The 21816-nt window shown below is 39.3% G+C and overlaps 1 protein-coding gene across 4 annotated transcripts; it reads left to right on the top strand.

Moving 5' to 3' along the window:
- Positions 1-50: 50 nt before the first annotated feature.
- On the top strand, positions 51-21369 carry kctd5b (potassium channel tetramerization domain containing 5b). Of its 4 annotated transcripts, XM_085284198.1 has the most exons (8): positions 51-433; positions 9687-9795; positions 10476-10567; positions 10667-10762; positions 11001-11105; positions 13515-13640; positions 15755-15822; positions 17375-21369. In XM_085284198.1, the coding sequence occupies exons 1-7, from the start codon at positions 110-112 to the stop codon at positions 15797-15799; spliced, it is 897 nt and encodes a 298-aa protein (XP_085140324.1). In that variant the 5' UTR covers positions 51-109; the 3' UTR covers positions 15800-15822; positions 17375-21369. The 4 variants fall into 4 exon arrangements, with proteins under 4 accessions (XP_085140324.1, XP_085140326.1, XP_085140325.1 ...); XM_085284200.1 differs by lacking the exon at positions 11001-11105; XM_085284199.1 differs by lacking the exon at positions 15755-15822.
- Positions 21370-21816: the final 447 nt, after the last annotated feature.

Raw genomic sequence — 21816 nt, 5'->3', positions numbered from 1 at the left:
AGCCGGGGAGGGCCTCTTTTCTCTGGAATAATTTATGCAAGTGTCTGTTAGTGCTGGTGGAGTGGGTTAGTAGGAGTGGCTGAACTGAGGAGCTGGCAGTTTGCTTTGCATGAATCGCGGACTCGAAGTTTGTGGCTGCACCTCCGATATTTCCTGTGAGCCGCACAGACAGAGCCGTGCCGAGCCGAGGGCGGAGGAGGCGAGGAGAGGAATGGCAGAGAACAGCTCCGAGACAAGCGGCTCCGTTCACCGGAGATGTTTGGGCCATTCTTCGGCGGAGCGAAACGTTTCAGCTGGGGTCGGGGCTTCAAAATGGATTCGACTAAATGTCGGGGGAACCTATTTTTTAACTACGAGACAGACGCTGTGTCGAGACCCAAAATCATTTCTGTACAGACTGAGCCAAGCTGACCCCGAGCTCGACTCTGACAAGGTAAATGCTAAGCTAGCCGAGCTAGCACTCTAGTTAAGAGCAGTTTCCAAACTTTAAGTTATTTTCTACTGAATATGCTTATATTTACTAGCGTCATTAGGATGATTAATTACAGCATATATCATCTTGTTTATTCGGATCTGCGGCATTGTGAAAATCAGTGTTTATCTAGGTTCTTGGTGTTAACTCAAATTTTTGTGGCTCGCTAGCATTAGCCAGCTAAGCTAGCTAGATTCCGACAGTCAACCCATGACATACGATCTTGCTGCTAGCTTGCGTGTATCTCTTTGTTGTGTCATTTAGCACAATAAGTTATCAGATAAAGCGGTTACACCGCTATGCTGTTGAAGGTGTGGGACACTGCAGTGGGTTTTTTTCTTTTTTAAATACATAGGCTTCGCAGTGAATCTAATAAGTCGCCACAGTAGTTGGAAACTTTTCCCCATATGAGGCCGTTGCATTGCGCTGCACTCAGCGAGGTGTCAGATGTCAAACAGTAACAGTTTACAGCAAGCTTCTTATTTCCTAGTCAGTTTTCAGTACTGAAAACAAATGCTTTTATTGTGGTTGTATATAAATTAGTGTAACTACAGGAGTAAGTTTTAAGTTTGATTGGCTGTAGTCTAATGTTCATATAATATTCGAAATTTATTTTAATGATATATTGACGTGCTTTGAATGTCCCATTTCTGTCTGTGTCCCATTTCTAGCCTTTCAGTGATTGTAAAACTACTGTTGTATTTTTTTCTTTTCTTTTTCCTCTCCGTCTCTTGAGGTTTATCTGCTTCACAGCTTTGTTTGCTCTGCAGTAGTCTGCTTCTGTACACTTGGTGAAGCTCCCCTAATTAGTACATAAGTCATTGTCAGGTGGGGTGCAGTGCTGCTGACAACTGGGATGAAGTCACTTATCTCCCTGAATGACCCCAGTGCTCCAGAAGGCGGCTGTTGGTCCATCTGCCCACTTATAACAGTAGTGCATGTGTGTTTAAAGGCTCCCCAGCACTGTCAACCACAATGTATTACTGTCCACATACATAGTGTATTGTGCTCTATTTTACAGCTCCATTGTTCACTGTTTTCATCCACTGGAACACTTTTAGCTTTGCCCCTGCCCCCCTTTATGCTAAGACGAGACAATGGCTCATCTCGTATTTTCATGCAAATATCTTAATCTCTGAATAATCAGCTTGCTTTTTTGGTCTCTATCCTTCATGAGCAACAAATCAGTCTGTCTCAAGCCCTTGTCTTAAGTGTGTATCGCACTCTTGAGCCATCTCTGGACCTCACTCCTTGCAGACTATCTAGTTTAAGGTAACTCCCACTGCAGGGCAGATTATACCTAGGTATTACTTCACTTGGCACCGCCAACTAATTTACAAGTGACCCAGAAAAGGGGTGTGTGGCTATATCTATCTATCTATAGAGATATATATATCTCTATAGATAGATAGATATATAGATATAGATAGATATAGAGATATAGATAGATAGATAGATATAGCTCGGCAAAGCGACAGAGCAGTGAAGAGCTCTGTTTTTGGACGAATGCAGTGTTGTTTCTCCCAGCCAAGGAAATGAGTGGTTCAGTTCTCAGTCACGCAGGCTGACGTGCTTCAGCAGGACTCTTGAGGAGAACTGCATTATTCATGTTGTTGACTGTAGCTTGTTTTGCACAGCGGGGTGGACCAGGGAGAAAGTGAAGGAAGTACTGTCATGTGTACAGCCACAACAGCTGACAATCACGCATTTCTAAATCTTGTTTTATGTAATTTTAGTCCAGCTGTCATGCTGGAGTGATGTAGATATTAGGTTGTTTGATTTGCTGCTCAGTCATGAGCGGGCATGTAAAAATTGTCCAGTCAACAAGCTGAGTGATGCACTTTAGTGGGCAACTGTCTCACTGGCAAACTTCTTTTAATCTGCTCTGAACCTCTTGAGTAAGGGCCCAGCTTTGAGTACCACATCAATTTTTCAAGCCACCCATCACAAAGGATTCTTGTTCTTTCAGTGTCTTATTCTTTTCATATTCATATCCATTTGCAGCCTTAAGAAATTCTCCCTGCAGCATGTGAGAGAGAAAAATATGGCTGGATTCAGGTTGTGTATCATGCCTGAGCACACTGTGGGAGACGATGTAAATATTTAACGGCGAGATATCGTCTGCTCCCGCACTGTCTTCTTGCAGTAAGTGCTCAGCAGGAAGCTGCAGAGTGCTATTGACAATTTCAGGTGTGACTCCAGTCGGATTTCATCGCCTTCACTGAAGTAATGCACGTAATCCGGGAACTCGCCATTACTTTTTGCATTGTACTGCAGAGGGTTTAAAGATTCTGTAACAAAATCGGTCAGCATGGTCAGTTTTTCACTTCTTCTTCAGTTATGATGCACCTTTCATGGTTGTCTATTCGGGAGGGGGGGGAAAAAGTCCACGTCGCAGTGATTTCCTAGTTTTCCTAGCGTGCCCTGGACCAGCAAAGCTTTTAGTGGCCTAAAAGGAGCTTTTCATTTAAGGCCAGAAGCACTCCTCAGTCATAAGTTGGTTCTGCCTTTCAGATTTGAAGATGGTAAAAAGGTGTGAAATTTGTCCTATGCTTAGCAAAGGGTTATTACTCGTGTTCAGATTATCAGCATCAAATAATGTGAAATATGAGATGGTTTCGCATAATATAGCCGTGATGCGAAGCGTGTATTATTTAAAAGACGAAGGCCTATTTGACTATGCCATTACTGCTTGTACTCCAGAGGGATTCCTGACTCTTACTTTACAAGGATCAGACTTCCACTTGGCTAAGTAGCTATGGTCATGTGACTTGGGTATCTGCTGCAACATATTTGAGCTCTGTTTCTGCCAGGCGTTTGTACTCTAATTCAGGCAGAGATGTCTTTACATTCCCTCAGAATTGCCTGACCACCTGCGCTGCTTCTACCTGTCCAACATGTATTCTTGGAATCTGTGACAGCCCATAGAACAGTATAGTAAAAATTTATCCACTCATTATTTGGAAAAAAAAAATTAAATCACACAGAGCTGAAGCAACCTATGGTGATTTATATGGAGGGGGGGGAGTCTTGCTTTTTTTACCCCAAGCTCCAGGGTCTATTCAAAAAAACAAAACATAAAAACAGCCTAAATGTCATTTTTAATTTTTTAAATCCATCAGAGCAAATTAACACTGGTGGCAAAATAAGGCAGCATCATAGTAACGACCCTGTCTAACAAAATCAGACTTGGTCCTTTTATTCATGACTCTTTTGTTTTTAACTTTGCAACAGTTCATTAGGAAAAAATTGTCGTCTGGCCAGTGGGGGCCCTGCAATACACATGAACACATTATTACTATGAGTGTTTACATTTGTGCTTTTTAAGGTGATCAGATCAATGGATGTGGCGCCTGCACACTGTTTGCAGCTCTATTTATTTATTTTTATGTCTGCAATATAAAGTGGCTCAGGTGAAGGTGGAAATTGCTCCCCCCCCGTATGTGTTTGTTCGTTCCTGTTCACTAGCATAAGTCTGTATGAAATTTACCGCTATGTATAATATGCGCTGCTGTTCCTGAAGTGATGATGCAGTGTTTTCACGCACACCTAATTTTTTTTCTCAGAAGCAAACGTGCAGCGACTTGCAATTTTTATTTATTTATTTTTTTTCAGTTGAATGAAGGATTGATTTTCAGTGTTAATGTGTCTGCAGAAAACCTTATTTGGCATCATGTGTACGAAGGGTTGGGTCACTGTGGTATTTCCTGTTGAAGGATATGTACTGTGTGTAGAAAGAATGATAAGGTTCATACAATACACTTCCCTCTTCTGTGAAGCCCGCCCTTCTAATTGACTTTTGTTTACCTAAATGTTTACTTGTCTGAGGTCATTGTCAGACCAAAAATAATAATGAAAAAAAAAGTATGTGGTTTCAATATTTCTTAAATGTGGTTTAATTGGTTCCTTATTGGTCTTGCATTTTCATTTAATTGAAGAAACATCAAGAATGTATAATTGAGGTTTGACTTTTTCATTCTGCAATTTCAGCGTCTTTTTCAACTTTCTTCTTGATTTCTCATTTCTGCCCGTCTGCTGTGCATCCTAGCAGCAGCCGTCCTCTGTTTCACTCACTGTCCACACCCCTTTGTTTGTTGCCCAGTGCTCCCCAGCCTGGGCCCCCGGAGACAGTCTTTTGTTTTTAATTAAAAACACGCTCCTCTTTGTGCACACAGGCTCATATCAGAACCCCCTTAACCATACGAAGCGGGTCACTGTGACCACCTCCAATCTCCCCATAAATGTATGCATACCCACAGGGCCAACCCCACCGAGCTCAGGGGTTTCATGCGGCCTCATAGTGGAGCTTACAAATATGCAGCAAGTTTACAGAAGTGTATGCTCGTGCCCTCGTGTTTCAGGAGTATGCAATTTTTCAGTTAAAGCTGCTGATAACTTTTGGTATGTGTGTCAACACCAGGCTTATTTGTATAGTGCATACAACATAATGTTGACTTTCATAGTAGGTGAGCACAGGTGTTACTAATAACACAAACAATAGCCATGTTTTTCAAGTCACTCAATGAGCCAATTTACACAATACCAGGAACCCTGAAACCAAATCAGCTAAATGGAACCAAGCCATCTTTTTGTTTATTGGGTAATGTGATGATGATCTGAGGAATGGGGGGTGGGCTGGGGGATGCTGCACACATGTAGTTTCATAATGCTTTTCAGCTCTCTTCAGTTCAGTTGTACCATACACGTGAACGTTCACAAAAACAACCTGCTGTGGGTGTTGGTGGTGGTATGACACACACCGTAACTTTTGGACTATTTTTTTTGTTTTGTTTTTTTATATAACCCTTTTTTGCAAGTGTCCTGGCTGTGGTAGGCAGCAGTGAATCTCCCTCTTCACCCATTTTCTACACAGTTCTCCAAAATTCTTGTTGAGATGTGTTGTCATAGAGTCACTGCAGTCAAAGTGAAACTAATGTTGAATATACCTCATCTCAGTGCCGACATGTTGACCAGTCAAACACAGGTGTAATCACTGAAATGGTAGTTGACCGTAAGTGTTGCAGTTGTCTTCTTTCAGCTCCTCCCTTTAGCGGTTGTCACAGCGGATCATCTACCTCCATCTAACCCTTCTCTGTCACACCAACCATCATTTAAAGTCTCCACTGTGTTCTGTGCACTCCTACCTTCACTCTTAATCCCTTCAAACGTGCATCCCCCCCTCTCCTCCTCCTCTGTCTTCAGCAAGCGGTAGCACACTTTCTGCTGGTACGCAGCTGGTCAAAGCACCGGTCACTGTGTTAAACCAGTAGTTTTTCCAACTACAAAAAGTCAAAGTAGTTACTGTGACATAATGACCCCACAGGTGTGGTTCAAAAAGCAAGAATAGTTGTTTTGTTGCTTGCAAAGATCTGACATGAAAAATTGCATGATTGTGGATGGGAAAGAAAAAGGAAAAAACAGCTCAGTTAAATCATAAATGTTGAAACACTTTTGTGGCTCTAACAAAGGTGCGTCCACACAGGAAACAGTTCACTCATCGTTCACTGCTTGAAAGCTAACGATGAGTCGCTAACGGACATTCCGGTCTTTTTTTAGGACCTGCTAGCTTCATGTCACCAATAATTTTTTTTTCTTGTTTTTCTTTTAGTCACTGCTGTAGCCACTTGAAGTCGCTAAATATCTTTGATGTTCTTTGGTCTCTGGTCACTGCATTTCTGTAAAACACTTCCTGTATAGATGCAGCTTATACTTTATTTATGGTATTGCGAATGTGTCACATTCGAATGCAGGTGATATAGCCTCAATATTATGTCACAATAGAAGGGGGGGGGGGGGGGGAACTGAAGACATTTGCAGACGGCAACATTTAGAAGTGTAAGTAAATGTAGGGTATTTTCCATCCTTCATCTCCAGTCAGCTGCTGTCATTGATGACAGCTTCCTAATTTAAATTAAGGTGGCAGCAGCATTATCATGTAACATTGTTGGACACATTATATCCAGTGGCAGCATACATCAAATATAAGCACAAAATGAGCCTCTAAATTTTAACTACAAGCATAAAAGAATTGCCTAAAATATCGTTTAATGGTCAATGTCAATGGTAACTTTATTGTCCCTAATGGGAAATTGAGTTGCAGTATGTCCGTACAAACAAACAAACAAGTTAATTTTTTCGTTTAGTAGTAACTAAAGTATTTTAACTCTTCGGGAGCTGCACAATAAAACTGAACAATGTTTTCTACCTGGGAATTTGTATCATGGGTTTGTGCATCACCACCTGCTAGCATCTCCTCTATCATAGCCTGATTTATACTAAACGGTGTGTCTTTTGCCTCAAGTTTGTTTTTTCTGCCTTCAGCATGAACAGTTTTCATGCACGTTTTGCAGAGTGTTCTGCTTTATAGGATGATATACTAAATCATGCTTGAAGGCTGACATGGCAGCTCTTGCGGTTCTCTGACATACCCAGGCTTTTCTTGTTGTTGCGTGCACTGGTGAGCATAAATACATGGCATTGATATAACAATGACATAGTGATGTTTTTATATCCCCTAAAACTTTATACCAGTATTATTGGGAACAATGTGATATGAAACTGGGCTAATTTTCCTATGAAGAGCCTACAGAGAGAGGTTTTCAACCAATGAAAACATGCTCCTTTGCATTCCTGCAAAATCCGAACGTTGGTCAATGTGGGTTATACTGTGCTTTCATCCATCCATCCATCTTCTTCCACTTCATCCAGGGCCAGGTCGCGGGGGCAGCAGCCTAAGCAGAGAAGCCCAGACCTCCCTCTCCCCAGCCACCACCTCCAGCTTATCCGGGGGAACACCAAGGCGTTCCCAGGCCAGCCGAGAGATATAATCTCTCCAGCGTGTCCTGGGCCTGCCCCGGGGCCTCCTCCTAACCGTGGGACATGCCCGGAACACCGCGCCCAGGAGGCATCCTTGTCAGATGCCCGAACCACCTCAGCTGGCTCCTTTATATGTGGAGGAGCAGCGGCTCTACTCTGAGCCCCTCCCGGATGGATTAGCTTCTCACCCTATCTCTAAGGGAGAGGCCAGCTCATTTCCGCCGCTTGTATCCGCGATCTCGTTCTTTCGGTCACTACCCACAGCTCGTGGCCATATGTGAGGGTAGGGACGTAGATCGACCCGTAAATTGAGAGCTTCGCTTTTACACTCAGCTCCCTCTTCACCACGACGGACCGGTGCAGCGTCTGCATCACTGCGGCCGCAGCACCAATCCGTCTGTCAATCTCCAGCTCCCTTCTCCCATCACTCGCGAACAAGACCTCGAGATACTGTGCTTTCATTGAGTGCTAATTGGTGAGTGGGTCACAACAGGAAAGGAGTTCACCAGAAATGAAAGAAGTGAGAAGAAAACGGTGGGGAAATCAAAAGATAATTTTAATGAAAAGATTAAAAAAAATTTAAGTATGAAAGTTACAAAGAGTGGCTGCTGGGTTTTGTTGTTGTTGTTGTTGTTGTGTGTTTTTTGTTTTGTTTTTTTAAACACTTGGTTTCACTGGAGCTTTGTGTATGTCTATAACTTTGCTCTTCTCCACGGTTTGGCTCACAAACCGGTTGTACTACATATTTTTGTCACTGTCCCCATCTGACAACCAACTCGCTGCCTCTGGTAGGCGGTCGTCTGTAGCTACCCACGCACCCACACGCTGAACCATAGTTTCCCCTTTTAAATTTAACAGTGAACCATTGTAGTAAAAGGTTTTCTTGGCAAATTGGGGGTGTTTGCATGTAGTTTAGACAAAGACTGACATTATACTTTCCTGTCATTTCTGACTGATCTTAAACTGCGTTTCAAGCTTGAGTGATGCACAACTTAAAAGAACAGGTTGAAGGTGTTTTTATCACTTTTTTTCCTTTTGCAGAATAGCAATGATAATCTGAAGGAGAAAGTGGAAAAACATGTTTTTTTGTTGTCATTGTTATTTCTATGAAACTCCAATGAAGATCTGCAGTGGGACATTTGTGCAACTGAATAGATAGATGGAGCTTAAGCTTCACTATGAAAGCCAAACCATCGCGTACAGAGTTATGTGGATGGCTGTGATGAGTTGCGTCCTCCATAAAGGCGTACCTCTATACGTGCTTAATCAGTGACTGTGGACTTGTAAGAATCTGACACGGAGCACTGAGACCAGAATAGAGCTCCACTGGGCTGTGGTGGAGTATTTTTTGCCATGGAAAAGGGGTCATCCAGCCAAGAGGGCTTAAAGATTCATTACAAAAGAAACTGCACTGGGACATTTTCTCATTATTGAAAATATTAATGGGTTACAAAATGAATTCCTCTCTGCACGATGAACTATCTCTGATTCATGTAGTGTCCTGAAATTTATGACTTATTGCCGGTGTGTTCTTGGGCAAATAATGTCAGAAGCAGCATAAACCAGTAATTTGCTCGGATTGTCCCCTGAAGACACATGAGCAACTGTGTCTCAGAAGCGTTTGAAGACGAGCTCAAAATATGCTCAAGGCCTTTCCTCTGTGCTGAGTATTTCATTGAATGTTACAGCACATTTTACTCACTAAATATGGCATTGTATTGAACAGCTTGTAGATTCAGTCTGGCTATTGGACGGCTGTACAGACTGTCTTTTATATTATGTGTGAGGCCAACTGTGTAACGGCCCAGACTAGGCTAATTTCTGGTTTTAAGCCAAGGTGCTTTCTCCTGGTCCCTGTGGTGGGTTAGCCCTGCGGTTCAAAATCTTTTTCTGTTCTGCTCTAATTGTTTTAGCCGCTTCTTCCCTCATGAGACGAAGACAGTCTAATCACAGAAATAGGGGAATACCCAGTAGTTGTGAAGGAATCGGGATCAAACCCAAGGCCTGTGGGAATAGCACAGTGATATCCCAGAGTGCTTGTATGTGTGGCTCTGTGTGTGCATGTCTTCTCAACCAATGTGGCGATTGTAAACACTCCTGCGTTTACAATCTCATCCCATGAGTTTTGTTCACTGATGTGCAGTGGGTGTTGTTTGTGCTCAGATTATGTTTCACTTGAAAGTACACACTGGCTCATGAAAAACAAAAAATCCTTTCAATGGACAAATGTCATTTAATGAAGTTGTGTCATATCTATGGGAGAGTTTTTAAATATATTAAAACAATCCTAAATTTACCTAAAATGCTTGTTTGGATTTTTAAAAAAATACAAAACAATGATTGCAGTTTCTGTTTTTTCTAATAACTGTACCTTTTTGTCTCTTTGATTTTTTTGCAGGATGAAACTGGTGCCTATCTCATAGACAGAGACCCCACGTACTTCGGGCCAGTGCTTAACTACTTAAGGCATGGCAAACTGGTGCTCAACAGGGACTTGGCAGAGGAAGGTAATGTCTCTGTGGAACATGAAGGAATGCTTCAATTTAATCAAACTCGTGCCAAATATTTTAAACAATAGTGATGATCATTACGCTAAGCACCCCATGGGAATTACTATATGTAAGGCTAATTTTGGGATAATAATTCCCTTAGAAAGTGATTACAGTGGTGCACTTTTGCCCCTCTTGTAAAAACCCAAACTCACTCAATGTTCAGCACATGAAGATGACCCAAAGAGAGCATTTGGATAACAAGATTTATAAGGTTTCAATTAGTAAACTTGCAAAAGCTTCATTAGTTGTTGCCTGTTTGTCTCCCAAATATTTGTTTTTGCATTGCAGCACTCACTAGGTGTAGCTGATCGCAAATAAATATTTTGTGCTATGCTGAAAACCTTGTGATTGCTTTAGATAATGGCACACTGCCTCGACTGCTCCTAGTTTGGAAGATGCTGACTTGTCTGCAAACACTGGCAAACTTGTCGCCAAGCAGTTGTGAAGCTTGGAAAAAGTAAAGTGGAAACTGAATATTTGCTGTCAAAGTAAAAGTTGCACTTTTTGAGATGTGCTGGTTGTAGAGCTAAGGCACAAACATTTTCCTTTGCTGGTTTGCTTCAAAGGATGCTTTGGAGTGTTTGTTGTCCAGTAGAATGTCTGTCTGAGATCCTTTGCCTTATTTCTTGTTTTAGGAGTTTTAGAAGAAGCCGAATTCTACAACATCACATCATTAATAAAGCTCATCAAGGACAAGATCAGGGAACGCGATTGCAAAACATCACAGGTACATGGATTTATGTGACGTTTCAATGGATTTCTCAATAATTGTAATGCCCGCCTTTTTAAAAAAATGAATACATTATGTGCTCATCCTTGCTCTCAGGTTCCAGTAAAGCATGTTTACCGGGTGCTGCAGTGCCAGGAGGAGGAGCTCACTCAAATGGTGTCCACCATGTCTGACGGCTGGAAGTTTGAACAGGTAAATCTCCCACAGTGTCCCAGCGACAATCGTCCTTCCATGTGCTTCACCCACCCCGCTATGCTCACGTTGACCCAGAAAGGGCAATTGTCCACATTGGAAATGGTTTAAAAATATATAAATAAATAAATGATTAAAAAAAAAAGAAAAGAAAAAAGCCAAACAGCAAATCACATCTTTCTCAATGTCCGCATACATGATCCGGGCATCCCTTCTGTGCTCTGATTGGTTGTTGCAGCTTGTCAGTATAGGTTACGGGCGGGCCCACCAGTCAGAGTTTCTGCTGATTGTGTCAAGGGAGGTGAAGGGAGAGGAGTCTGCTTTGCCAAACAACAGCGGAGAGGTGTGTCCCACGAATCTCTGTCCACGGGCTGGTCACTGCATGATCCCCATGTTGTCCGTACACACCCCGTTGGCCATTGTTTGTCCCAAGTAGACACGTAGCCATCGGTTAATTTTTCAGTTGATAATTTTCCGTTTTCATGTATACTGCTTGCTCACCAGTGAGGCTAAGAGACCCTGACACCTTTTTGTTTTTTGTCCTTTTTTGTCTTGTCTTGTTTTGTTTAGTTTTGCTTTACTTTAGTTTTTGTCGTTCTGTATTCAGTATGTCAGCAGCTTTATCTGTTTTGCTTTGATGTAGTCACTTTTGGAGGAACTGAGGGAGGTGGGCGCTGGAATCTAGTACTGGTTGTTTAGAAGTGCAGTGTTGCTTTTATCTGCCGTTTAGGTAATCTTCTTTGTAACTGATTTTGTCGAGCATTACAAGGGAATCCAGATGGAATATTGAAATTATGACAAAGGTTAATTTTTTATTTTTTTCTTCAAAGAGAAACCGCATGTTTGGGTGTTTGGAGTCCGTGTAATGTGTGACTGAATCTCTCTGCAATGTGGGATCATTGGCTCTCCCATCAGAGCTGAAAACCCACTAATCTCCTTATACCCGTCAGATGGGGAAACTCCAAAAAAACAAACACTCCCAATGCAAAGCTTAAAGCTCCACCATCAGACGAGGAGAGTCTTCTAGGACACGCTCCAATTATATAAATCTAATTTGTTGTTTAACTGATGGTTCACTGAGCTGTGTGCCAAGTGGAATCCAAGATGACTAGTTGAGATTATTTGAGGGGTGCTTTGTTTTTTTTGCTGTGATAATGTTGGAGAGCTCGCTAACAACAACAAGTCTGTGGCAGCAGGGCTAATGAGGCGATGCATGTCTGAACATGCACACCTGGGTACAGACTGTATACATGCAGCCTGCAGTACACACTCTTAATGTTCAACAGCAAAAGCGGATGAACACGAAATCAAATCCAGAAGTAGCCGTTTCTTCTTTTTGTTGTTTATTTTATTTTTTATGTATTTGGTTTTTTTTAAATCTCACTTGGTCATTCCTTTATTTGTCCCCTTGTGTCCTTTTGGTTTTTGTTTAGACTGATGTGACTGGGAAAGAGCAGAAATTATTGCCATGTTTTTTAAGACTGCTGTAGAAAGGTTTTATTTGTAGGCTCTTTTGCTTAAACCAAGGTGCTGTGGTTTCGTTGAGGTTTTCATTTGGTTCAAATTGTACTGGCCTACTTCAACTATCAAGTGTTGAGTAAGCCCTTGAGACAAAACAAGACCAAAAAACAAACCATTAAAGTGGACCCATTATGTTTGCTTATACCCTCCCTTTAAGCCAGCTTTCTTCTGATTGGCTGCCTCTCACAAACTGAAGGTTTTGATGGGGCTCGGTTAAGCCTGATATGACCCTTTTAACAATGTTGCCTTTGCTTGAGCCTTTGTAGTTGAAGCTTGATATGTTTATTAAGATGGAAGTAAAAGAAAAGCATAATAGGTCTGCTTTAATGAGAGTACAGCCCAACAACAGCAACAGTGTGACGATTGCAGCATTAGTGAAAACTCCAAACATTTGCCATTCGCATTATAGAAACGCTCAATGGGGCAAGGGTCAAATCTTGTGTCAAAGAGCTTTAAAATGGATCTGAATTGTTGGATGGAAGTGAGTCTGCGGTTTTCTCTTTGTAGGAGATGCTAAGCCTGGTCCTGTCAGTCCACCATTCCCCAGTGATTTTTATTTTAAATTTATTTATTCATTTTTTCACCCTCAATCAGCATGTTGCTTCCTGTGATCCGTCCCTTGCACTCGTATTCTGTCAGTAACTATCTGCTGTTCATCCTTTTCTTTGTTTTTTTTTTTTAATTTCTACAGTCTTAATTTGTGAACCACAGATTATATTTTCTTTAGTTTCCTTTGAGCTTTCCCATGTTTTATGTTGAAATCAGTGCTGGCATGTCTGCAGGTCCTGAGATCACGAATTCTTTTTAAATATTTTTTTATAACAACTCTCAGATTTTCAGTGTAGCCTTTTTCAAAATGGCTAGCTTTAACATTTGAAATGGCACACCCTGTTGCCCTCAGTGCACCATATAACTGTGCAGCTTTGCCATATTGAGATTAAATCTGACCACGGATCTGTTGTGTCACTCCCAAGCCTGTCCTACATTGCTGTCTACCTAGTAAAGGCGCTAAATGTGATGTAACTAACTCCGGGTTAGGCTTTAGGGTTTTACTAAGAACTGAGGCAGCTTAAATTTAAGGACTCTCTGTGCTCCCTGTTTGGTTTTCCACCTGTTTTACATTAGTATAAGGTATCCCTCCTTGTGTTTTCCCACCACGAGTAACCCAGATTTTTGCCTTTTATCAGTCTAATTCTAATTCTTCGTCTTTGCTCTGCTCTCATCTCTCTAGCTCGTCAGCATCGGCTCCTCCTACAACTACGGAAACGAAGACCAAGCTGAGTTCCTGTGTGTAGTCTCCAAGGAGTTGCACAATCAATCATACGGGACAAACAGTGAGCCCAGTGAGAAGGCTAAGGTAAGTGCGTGAAAGGACTTGTTATGAGTCCATAGCAAACATCGGTGAAAGATGGCCTGTGCTGGATGCATGTACATTCCTCCAGGGAGCTGAGAGCACATCTACTACTTTCTTGATGAAAACTCCCTGTAAAGGAATGCATTGTGCTGCTTTTTTTTTTTATTTTGTTGACTAACCAGAAAATTGACGAACAGAAAAACCACAAGCAACCGTAGAAAAAGAACTAATAATGGAAAAATATTACAGAGAGTAATTATTTCAGTTGAGGCATAAGCAGAACTTTGTCTTCACATCACGTAGACAAACTAAATTTAACCTGCTGTTGAAATTTCTGTTAAATTTGACCTGAAGTCTAAACTGTGTAATCCAGCTCTGGGCATTAAGATGGCACAGGTTTGTGCTGCTACTGGCAAAGTGTCTTTTAAATTAGGGCTGCTCGATTATGGCAAAAATGATAATCACGATTATTTTCACTGAAATTGAGATCACGATTATTTGACGATATTTATTTAACCCTTTAAGACCTACTATAGAACCAAGTCCACCAGAGCTTATATTATTTTTTTACATGCTGTAGTGCCATTTGTGGGAGCATTTCAAGTTGCTATACATCAATACAACTGTTATAGCCCATATTTTAATAATATGTATGCATTAAGTCCATAGTAATTACATAAATTGCAAAAAAGTGCAATAAACTACAAAAAAAATTGAAAATCGCTTTTGTTTTGTTTACATATATTTCTACTTGGAGAAATTTAAGAGGTTTATCCCTCAAAACTTTAAATACAATAAAGTTGCAAAAAATAGTTTACAACAACAGGAAATTTATTTTGAGTGTCTTCATAGTTTTATTTTGGAGATACAGCAATTTTTATATACTGCAGGAAAAACAAAAAACAATCCTATGATGCAAATTTGCAAAGAAAACAGCATGTGCATCATTTCACTGTGGGAAGTGTTACGAACAGCTGATAGGAACGGCAAAGCGTGTTTCTGGAATATTATGTTTTTGTTCCTGCAAGCGCTTTTTATGCAATTTTTGCAAAGCTATATGTGGAACGAAACCGTGACCGAGGACAAGCTGATGGCATCAGATGTAAGTACAACTCCTCCGGTTTCATATGCAAAACAAATTATTGCGCTAGCTTACACGGTTCAGGTTCTACAGGGATTTAACAATAGTTACGCAAAACGGAGCGTGCTGCTCTGACCGGCTTTAAAGGGTTAACAATGACTTTAAAAAAATAATATAAAATAGTGTGCAACACCACTGAAGTTTTTTTTTTTTTAAACTCTCTTTTCAACCAACGGCAGTCACTCTCCAAATAACTTCTGCTTAGCTTTCCGAGCTTCCCTCGGGTCCTCTTAATCAGCGGTCTCCAACCTTTTTTGCGCCACGGACCGGTTTATGCCCGACAATATTTTCACGGACCGGCCTTTAAGGTGTCGCGGATAAATGAGGGAGGGGCTAATAATCGGCTCAGTCATTTTTAATGATCGTTGAAAGCCCAGATCGTAATCGTGATTAAAATTCGATTAATTGAGCAGCCCTATTTTAAATTTTCTTTTTTTATTATTATTATTATTTTTAATTGGGGTAATAGTGGCCCACTCCTTAGAGGAAGCAGCACATGAAGACTAATATTGTTACGCCTGTATTTATGGTTTTATTTTCCTGATTATTAAAGAGATTAGAGGCTGTCAGAGCATATTTGAAGCAAATGTAGACTGTAGAGATTTTACTGTGCTCTATTCATTTAGTCTCTCCAGGGGCATCCTATCCAAATCAAGATCTTATTACTGGTTTTATATTCTGTTCATTATTTCTCAGTCCATTTTGTTATGTAGCTATTTTTTTGTTTGGGACATAATATCTAGATTTAACATCCAAAACAAGGGAACTGACCTTGGTTGGGAAGGTGTCCTTGGATTATGTTTTTGTGTCACTCTGACGCACTTCACATTGTTGATTTAATGATAATCCCCTTTGATCCGTTGTTAGTTTTACTTTTCACCTTGTTCTCCTTTTTCACCTTCATTCATTTTCATTTCTTTTACAACATGCCTTTCTTGTCTTCTTCTGTGCTGTCTGCATGCTGCATGTTGCTCAGAGCGAGGACGAAGAGACGGATTATGAAATGAATGACTCTGATTAGAGTTGAGCACTTATGACTCACTGGTGAGCGCTCAACTGCTCGTAGTCCTTCCCAGCACACCTCCTTAGTTTTTCCTTCCTCCCTTTTTCCAAGATGCCTTTTTAACGCTCCTCAAAATGTTTCACATTTGTTTTCAAAGACGGCGAGAGCTGAGCTCTTATAAGAGACAAAAGTCCAATGATAGAATCAAGGTTACAAATCAGCTTTGGACATTGGAGTCTGCAGGCCAAAGCTGGATCAAAAGCCTCACTGCTCCTGCTGAGGCAGGAGACTTTATTGCAGGTGAAGCTCTCTTTGAAACAAATGGAGCTCTTCCCATCTGGTTTCAGACCCCTGTAATTATTGACATGCTCACAGCATTGGTTAATGCTGAATCATCAACTGCTGCATTTTGACTCATTCTCCCTGAGAATGACATTGAAAGAGATGGGTGGGCTGGTGTGCACCCTCTGCCCTTTCTTTGTCATAAATAGCTGTAGGTTACAATGGTTTTATTTGTTTTTAAGTCAGACCACTCGTGTGTCTGTGCTATGCTGGTTTTTAATAATTAAAGGTGGGAATTTCGATATTACTGGCACATTTTTATGCATCAAAAGAAAAGTAAAAATCACATTTCACAAGGAAATAATTCCAGTAATGATTTGTCCTTGCAAAATATATTTTCTTCCCAAAATACTTAAGAAATGAAACCAGTTAAACAGCAGGTATTTTCTTCTTAATGTGCCTCACATTGAATTACATAAATTTTAACTCAGGAGAAATGACTCAAAGGTTTGATCTGTCCTCTGAAATTAGGAGGGAAAAAGTTCCCACCTGCCTGTCAAAATCAGCACTTTTTTAAAACTTTAATATATTTTAAAAAGGATGTACATTTTTTTTAACCTTTTTTAAAATTTTGTAAAATGTTAAAAAAATACAGTTCAAAATATGTAAAAGAAGGTTGACGTTTTACACTTTTTAATTTCCTGTATTTTCACAGTATTTTTGAGCCCTCGTAACCTTTCTAATACAGCTCAGTCGATAGCCGCGTGAAATCAGAGCTGAAACACATTTAAGCTCTTAAAAAACTTGAAAAATCAACTTCACTCCCACTCATGGTGTCACAGTTTCAAGCCAAAATCTCATTTTTGCTCAGCATTAGTTTTTCTCTGACCAACTTTGGGCATCAATATCACAGGATATTACTGCATCAACAGTAAATGAGGTACCCTCGATGTTTAGTCCATTTTCTCAAAATTCACTGAAGGAAATGTCAGAGATTCTTCGTTTTAAAAACACGGGTGTTTACATGTGTTCTTTAGGTCTTGAAGAAATCCTTAAAATCCTCAAAGTATGAGCATGTGTCACAGATCACAAATCTCTTAGGGTCTCTGAAAAGTCTCACAGTATGTATCTTTTTCTTTGCACCCTAATCGGTGTGTTTGTTTCAACCATCTTGTGCTTTAAGTGTGACAGACACTGTGACATTAATAAAGAGGTAGATCGGTGCTGGGGGACACTAAAAGTGACTGAACTGCTGCAGATTGTGTAGTGTTGAGCATTTTTGCTGATTATCTAATGTTTCTGTCTTTGCAGATTCTTCAGGAAAGGGGTTCCCGGATGTGAGAAGGACTCAGTATTATGAGCTCCAGGTGTTATGATGCAAACATATCATCTATGTGGAAGAACGTGTGGCACAATGGAGATTTAAAGTGGGGTGTGCATTTATTTTGTTTTCCCTCCAATTTCTTTCTTTTTTTTTTTTTTTTTTTAAGTTTTTTGATGTAAATAAGTCTGTTTACTGACAATTTGTGCCTGTACATTTAAACTGGACCTTTTTATTAAATTAGCGGCAAGTTTTTTTTGTTTCTAACTGAAAGTAAAGAATTGTAATCTACAAATGTTTTATGCTATAACAAATGGCCGCCATCATATAAGGCCAACGATTCACTCAGGGTCATCTGTTGAGTTAATTCTTATATCCTCCAACTCAAGGGTCTGGTAAGGGATCAGTATGGTCTTTATAACTCCGAGTATCAAACACAAAAATCATTGTTTCAGAGATTTTAAAGAAGGGAATTGTTGTATTTGCTCAACGGCTGTGAGTCAGGCTAATAACATAAAATTGAGCCCAAAAGCAAACTGGTTAAAAATGTTTACCCAAAGACTTCAGTTTCACTGAGATTTATGATCATGAGGACCTCAAATGCACTTTTTTTTTTTCTTTTAAATTTCCCAGTAGTAATTAAAAAAAAAAAAAAAAAAAAAAAAAGGAATGATCACCTTAGAGTACAAGAAATCTTGACTGTAGATAAAGGGGCATTAGGTAATCAGAGGTAGGAAATGACCTATAATAAACATGTTGCAAAGCAATATACTTTATAAAAATATATACTTCAGGTAAAAGTATACTACTAGTGTACTGTAGCTTCCATCTTTAGTAACCCAGTTAGATTGAGGTGCTTTTTTTTTTTTTTTTTTTTTTGTGCTGTTAGGTCAAATTGACTCTTTGCTTGAAAGTCAACTATTCATATTTGAACTCTGACCCTCTACTGCTTTTAGTTTATATAGTTTGCTTTTCTAGGGAGTTTAAAATAATCCAAATATTCCCATGAATTTAATAGAACTATATGTAGCGTGAGTCTGACAGATATATCTGCATTTATGACAACTAATACCTGAAAATTAAAGAAGAGACCAGAGAAGCACCCTTCAGCCATGTTAGCAGTTTTGATGTTGCATACTTTGTCCACCAGAGGGCACTGCAACTTCGCTGGAGGCAACATTGCTGCAACCAGCTGATTTGAGCGTAAGAGTGATTGCATAAGTTTCATGGATCTGAAAGGGGAAACAAATTGTCTGATTAATTGAAATGTTGATATATTTTTTTGATTTAGTTTTTTTAACTATTGGTCGGGCTCTAGATGCTAGTCGCCTTCTGGTTCTCACAGTGCCCAAAAACTTTTTTTTTTCCTTTTTTTTTTTTTTTTTTTTTAATCATTGCTCCAAAAAATCCACTGAAATTGTGAGCAGGTTTAGAAAGGTTTAGAAATCATGTGGCTAGTTGACATTATGGGTGAGCAGAGGCAAACACAGTTGTTTACGTCCTGTCACAGCCTTACATGATGGATAGGCACACACTTCCTCCAGCTGGCGGATGTAGTTCAGTCAAAGAAAATAGTTCCTGCAAAAAACATGGTTTGTGTAATTTTTTTTAAAAAAAAGTTTTAAATTTTTTAATACCCGAGTCGCATTAACGCTGACTTCTATTTCTGAGTACCACGTCATGAGTTCCATTTAGTTATAATTATATTCAAGAGGTTGCAGACTTGATGTATCTCAGACTGTGGAACAGTTTTGGATGTATCATTTGATTTTTAAGCTGAACTGTCCCCCTTTTTTTGTTTTTATTTATTTATTTTTTATTTAAGTTATTATACATTCAGGAAGTCCTCTTGCCTTTTTAAAGATTAAGAGTGATTACAGTTGCTCTGTTTTCTGTTAATGTGGACCTGTAGTAATATAAAGACTTTGAAAGGCTCTTAAGCGTAAGTTTGCATTAATTAGAATTTTCTTAGAAATGTCTGAAATTTTAAACTATTTGAGACCTCATGTTCATAAATCTAAAGTTAACTGGTAAAGTCCTCAGGACAATGGTGACTCCCCCTTCCCCGCTGTTGTCTGAGTTATCCTTAGATCGTTTATTTCATATGTTTGAGGGAACATCGTTTGAGATTGTTTTTTAAGGGTTGTTTTTTTTTTGGTTTTGGGTTTTGTTTCATTTTTTGTTTTGGGTTTGTTTGTTTTTTTGAGGGGAAGTATTTGCGGCGTTTGGGGACTGGAACTGTTCGAAGGCAGCGGTGAAGGACTTTGTTCATATCAAGATTTTGTTTTCATGTAAATAATCCAAATTCAATATTAATATTTAACTCTTAGGAAAACTGCACGTTTTGTACACTGTATAGAAAACACAGCTTCAGGTGGAAGTTGTTTATACTGGATCTTTAAAAAAACAAAACAAAAAAAACGAGAAAACCTTGGCTTCTGTTTTTTGCATCGTTTGTACAGGACTAGAGATTTCGGAGTTGGGGTTTAAAAAAACTAAACAAGGAAAAAAAAGATACTCTGTAAGGAGTCTTTCACTGACAACATGCCTGGAACATGTTTTGATAACCAATAACAAAGCTATACTTGGCTGGCTATGAAGTTGACTGTTACGTTTCAGAAAAACAAAAACAAAAATGTATTTTTTTTTTCTTGCAGTGTGATAAGATTTCTTAGCTGTTATTTTTATTTTTAATTGTGTAGATTTTCATACACAGCATTACAAGCACTACAGTGGGAAACACTGTGCACACTGCTTACAGCCTGTAATGCTGGTAATGTAAATACTGCCTTTTAGAACACTTTTTTTTTTTTTTTAAAATAGAAAGTTGTTTTCAGGTTTTGATGTGTGGTTTTGATAGGTTGGATATTTCATTCACATGTTATCATTTAGTGTTGCCTTTTTTTCCCCCTCTTCTCCCGGTGACCAAAATCCAATGTCTTATGTGTATTGAACACATCGATCTTAGTGTCAGGGATGAGTAACTTTTCTTAATGCTGGCACACTTTGTACATATAGACTTGTTAACGACACACAAACCTCCATTTACTCACACGTATACACTCGACTTAAGACCGTTTTTATATTGTCGGGAGGAAACGAGTATGGATGCATGTTTTTAAATATAGAAATATATACACACACACACACAAGGGCTTTTAAAGTGCAAAATTTGAGATCTGCAAAGAGGTTCAATCAGAGTAGACTGGATTTCCTGCCAGAGCTAGGCTATGTTTACATTTGCTATAGTATTCTGAAGCCTTCCGATTATTTACCGTCTTGCACTCCCTCACACACCTACTTGTGTGACCGCACCAATGGCAACTAGCACTCCCCATAAGCTAATATTCACTCTGACATGCTGACAAATGTTGAGATACTCCATCCATTTTTAACAGCCAGTGCTTGAGCGTTGCAGACAATCTTGCTTTCGCCCCCTTTCTTCTTAAATTTGATGAAATGTATCTGCGTAGGCTAAGAGCTAAGGTTTATACAAGTCTCTTTTGAGACCTTTTTTTTAAGTGTTTTTGTGTTTGATTTGCTTGGTTTGGTTGTAATCTCATTTAAAATGCTCTGTTCAGAAGTGTTCAACGCCCCCTCTACTTGAGCAGCTACATTACATTGAATGCCCTTCAGACAGGTTGTCTGGTTTAGAATCTGGGATAATCTTTTATGTGATGGACAAACTTATCAAATGTGTAGCCTGATCCTTTTAAGTGCCCAGTTTGTTTTGCATTCAAGTCATAAACCACAAATCACTGTAATGCATGACTGATGATGATGATCACACTTGTAATCAGAGGGAATGAATGTGTCATTTTTCCTCGATCTTAACAGTTACATTAATAAGGTTCTCATATCACTACATAGATCACTTCTATATGATCTTATGCAATGTTAAAAATATACAAACTGAGTATGACGGTTAAGGGGATAGATCTATATGGTCTTGCATAGGGTAAACCCAATAAAATGTTGTCATTCATATCTGTCTTTTTTTATTATTTATCTTCTGGCTCTTCGAAGTTACTATAATTTAAAGGAAAAAATAAAAAGAAGAAAAAAAAAAAAAAAATATATATATATATATATATATATATATATATATATATATATATATATATATATATATATATATATATATATATATATATATATATATATATATATAAAAAAAAAAAATTAAAAGCACCGTGCTCTTAAACTTTTGCAAACTATAGCAATGAATGGATAAAGTGGCGACAACAAATCGTAATATGTGATAATGGCGACCTCTTGAGTCGAGTCACGAAAGGAATAGTTGTCGTTGAGTAGTCGAAAAATATGCCTGTATAAATATAGACGACGGGGGGGAAAAGTTTTCGTTTATACCTAAAATTAAATTATCCGAAATTGGTCTTTTAGACGTATCGCTCATCTTAACTCTTTGGTA

Source organism: Mchenga conophoros, linkage group LG8, assembly GCF_057382185.1.
Source record: "Mchenga conophoros isolate Kocher_MC1m ecotype Shallow Benthic linkage group LG8, M_conophoros_male_GT1.1, whole genome shotgun sequence".
Taxonomy (NCBI): Eukaryota; Metazoa; Chordata; class Actinopteri; order Cichliformes; family Cichlidae; genus Mchenga; species Mchenga conophoros.
Note: the sequence above shows the minus strand (reverse complement) of the source record. Positions and strands in the feature narration are given on the sequence as shown.

What these genes read in the sequence shown, in the direction of transcription:
- kctd5b (XM_085284198.1), top strand. Translation starts at nt 110, where the DNA reads ATGAATCGCGGACTCGAAGTTTGTGGCTGCACCTCCGATATTTCCTGT. An exon ending in CCGAGCTCGACTCTGACAAG is followed by an intron (nt 434 to 9,686) that starts GTAAATGCTAAG and finishes ATTTTTTTGCAG; the next exon opens with GATGAAACTGGTGCCTATCT. An exon ending in CAGGGACTTGGCAGAGGAAG is followed by an intron (nt 9,796 to 10,475) that starts GTAATGTCTCTG and finishes TTCTTGTTTTAG; the next exon opens with GAGTTTTAGAAGAAGCCGAA.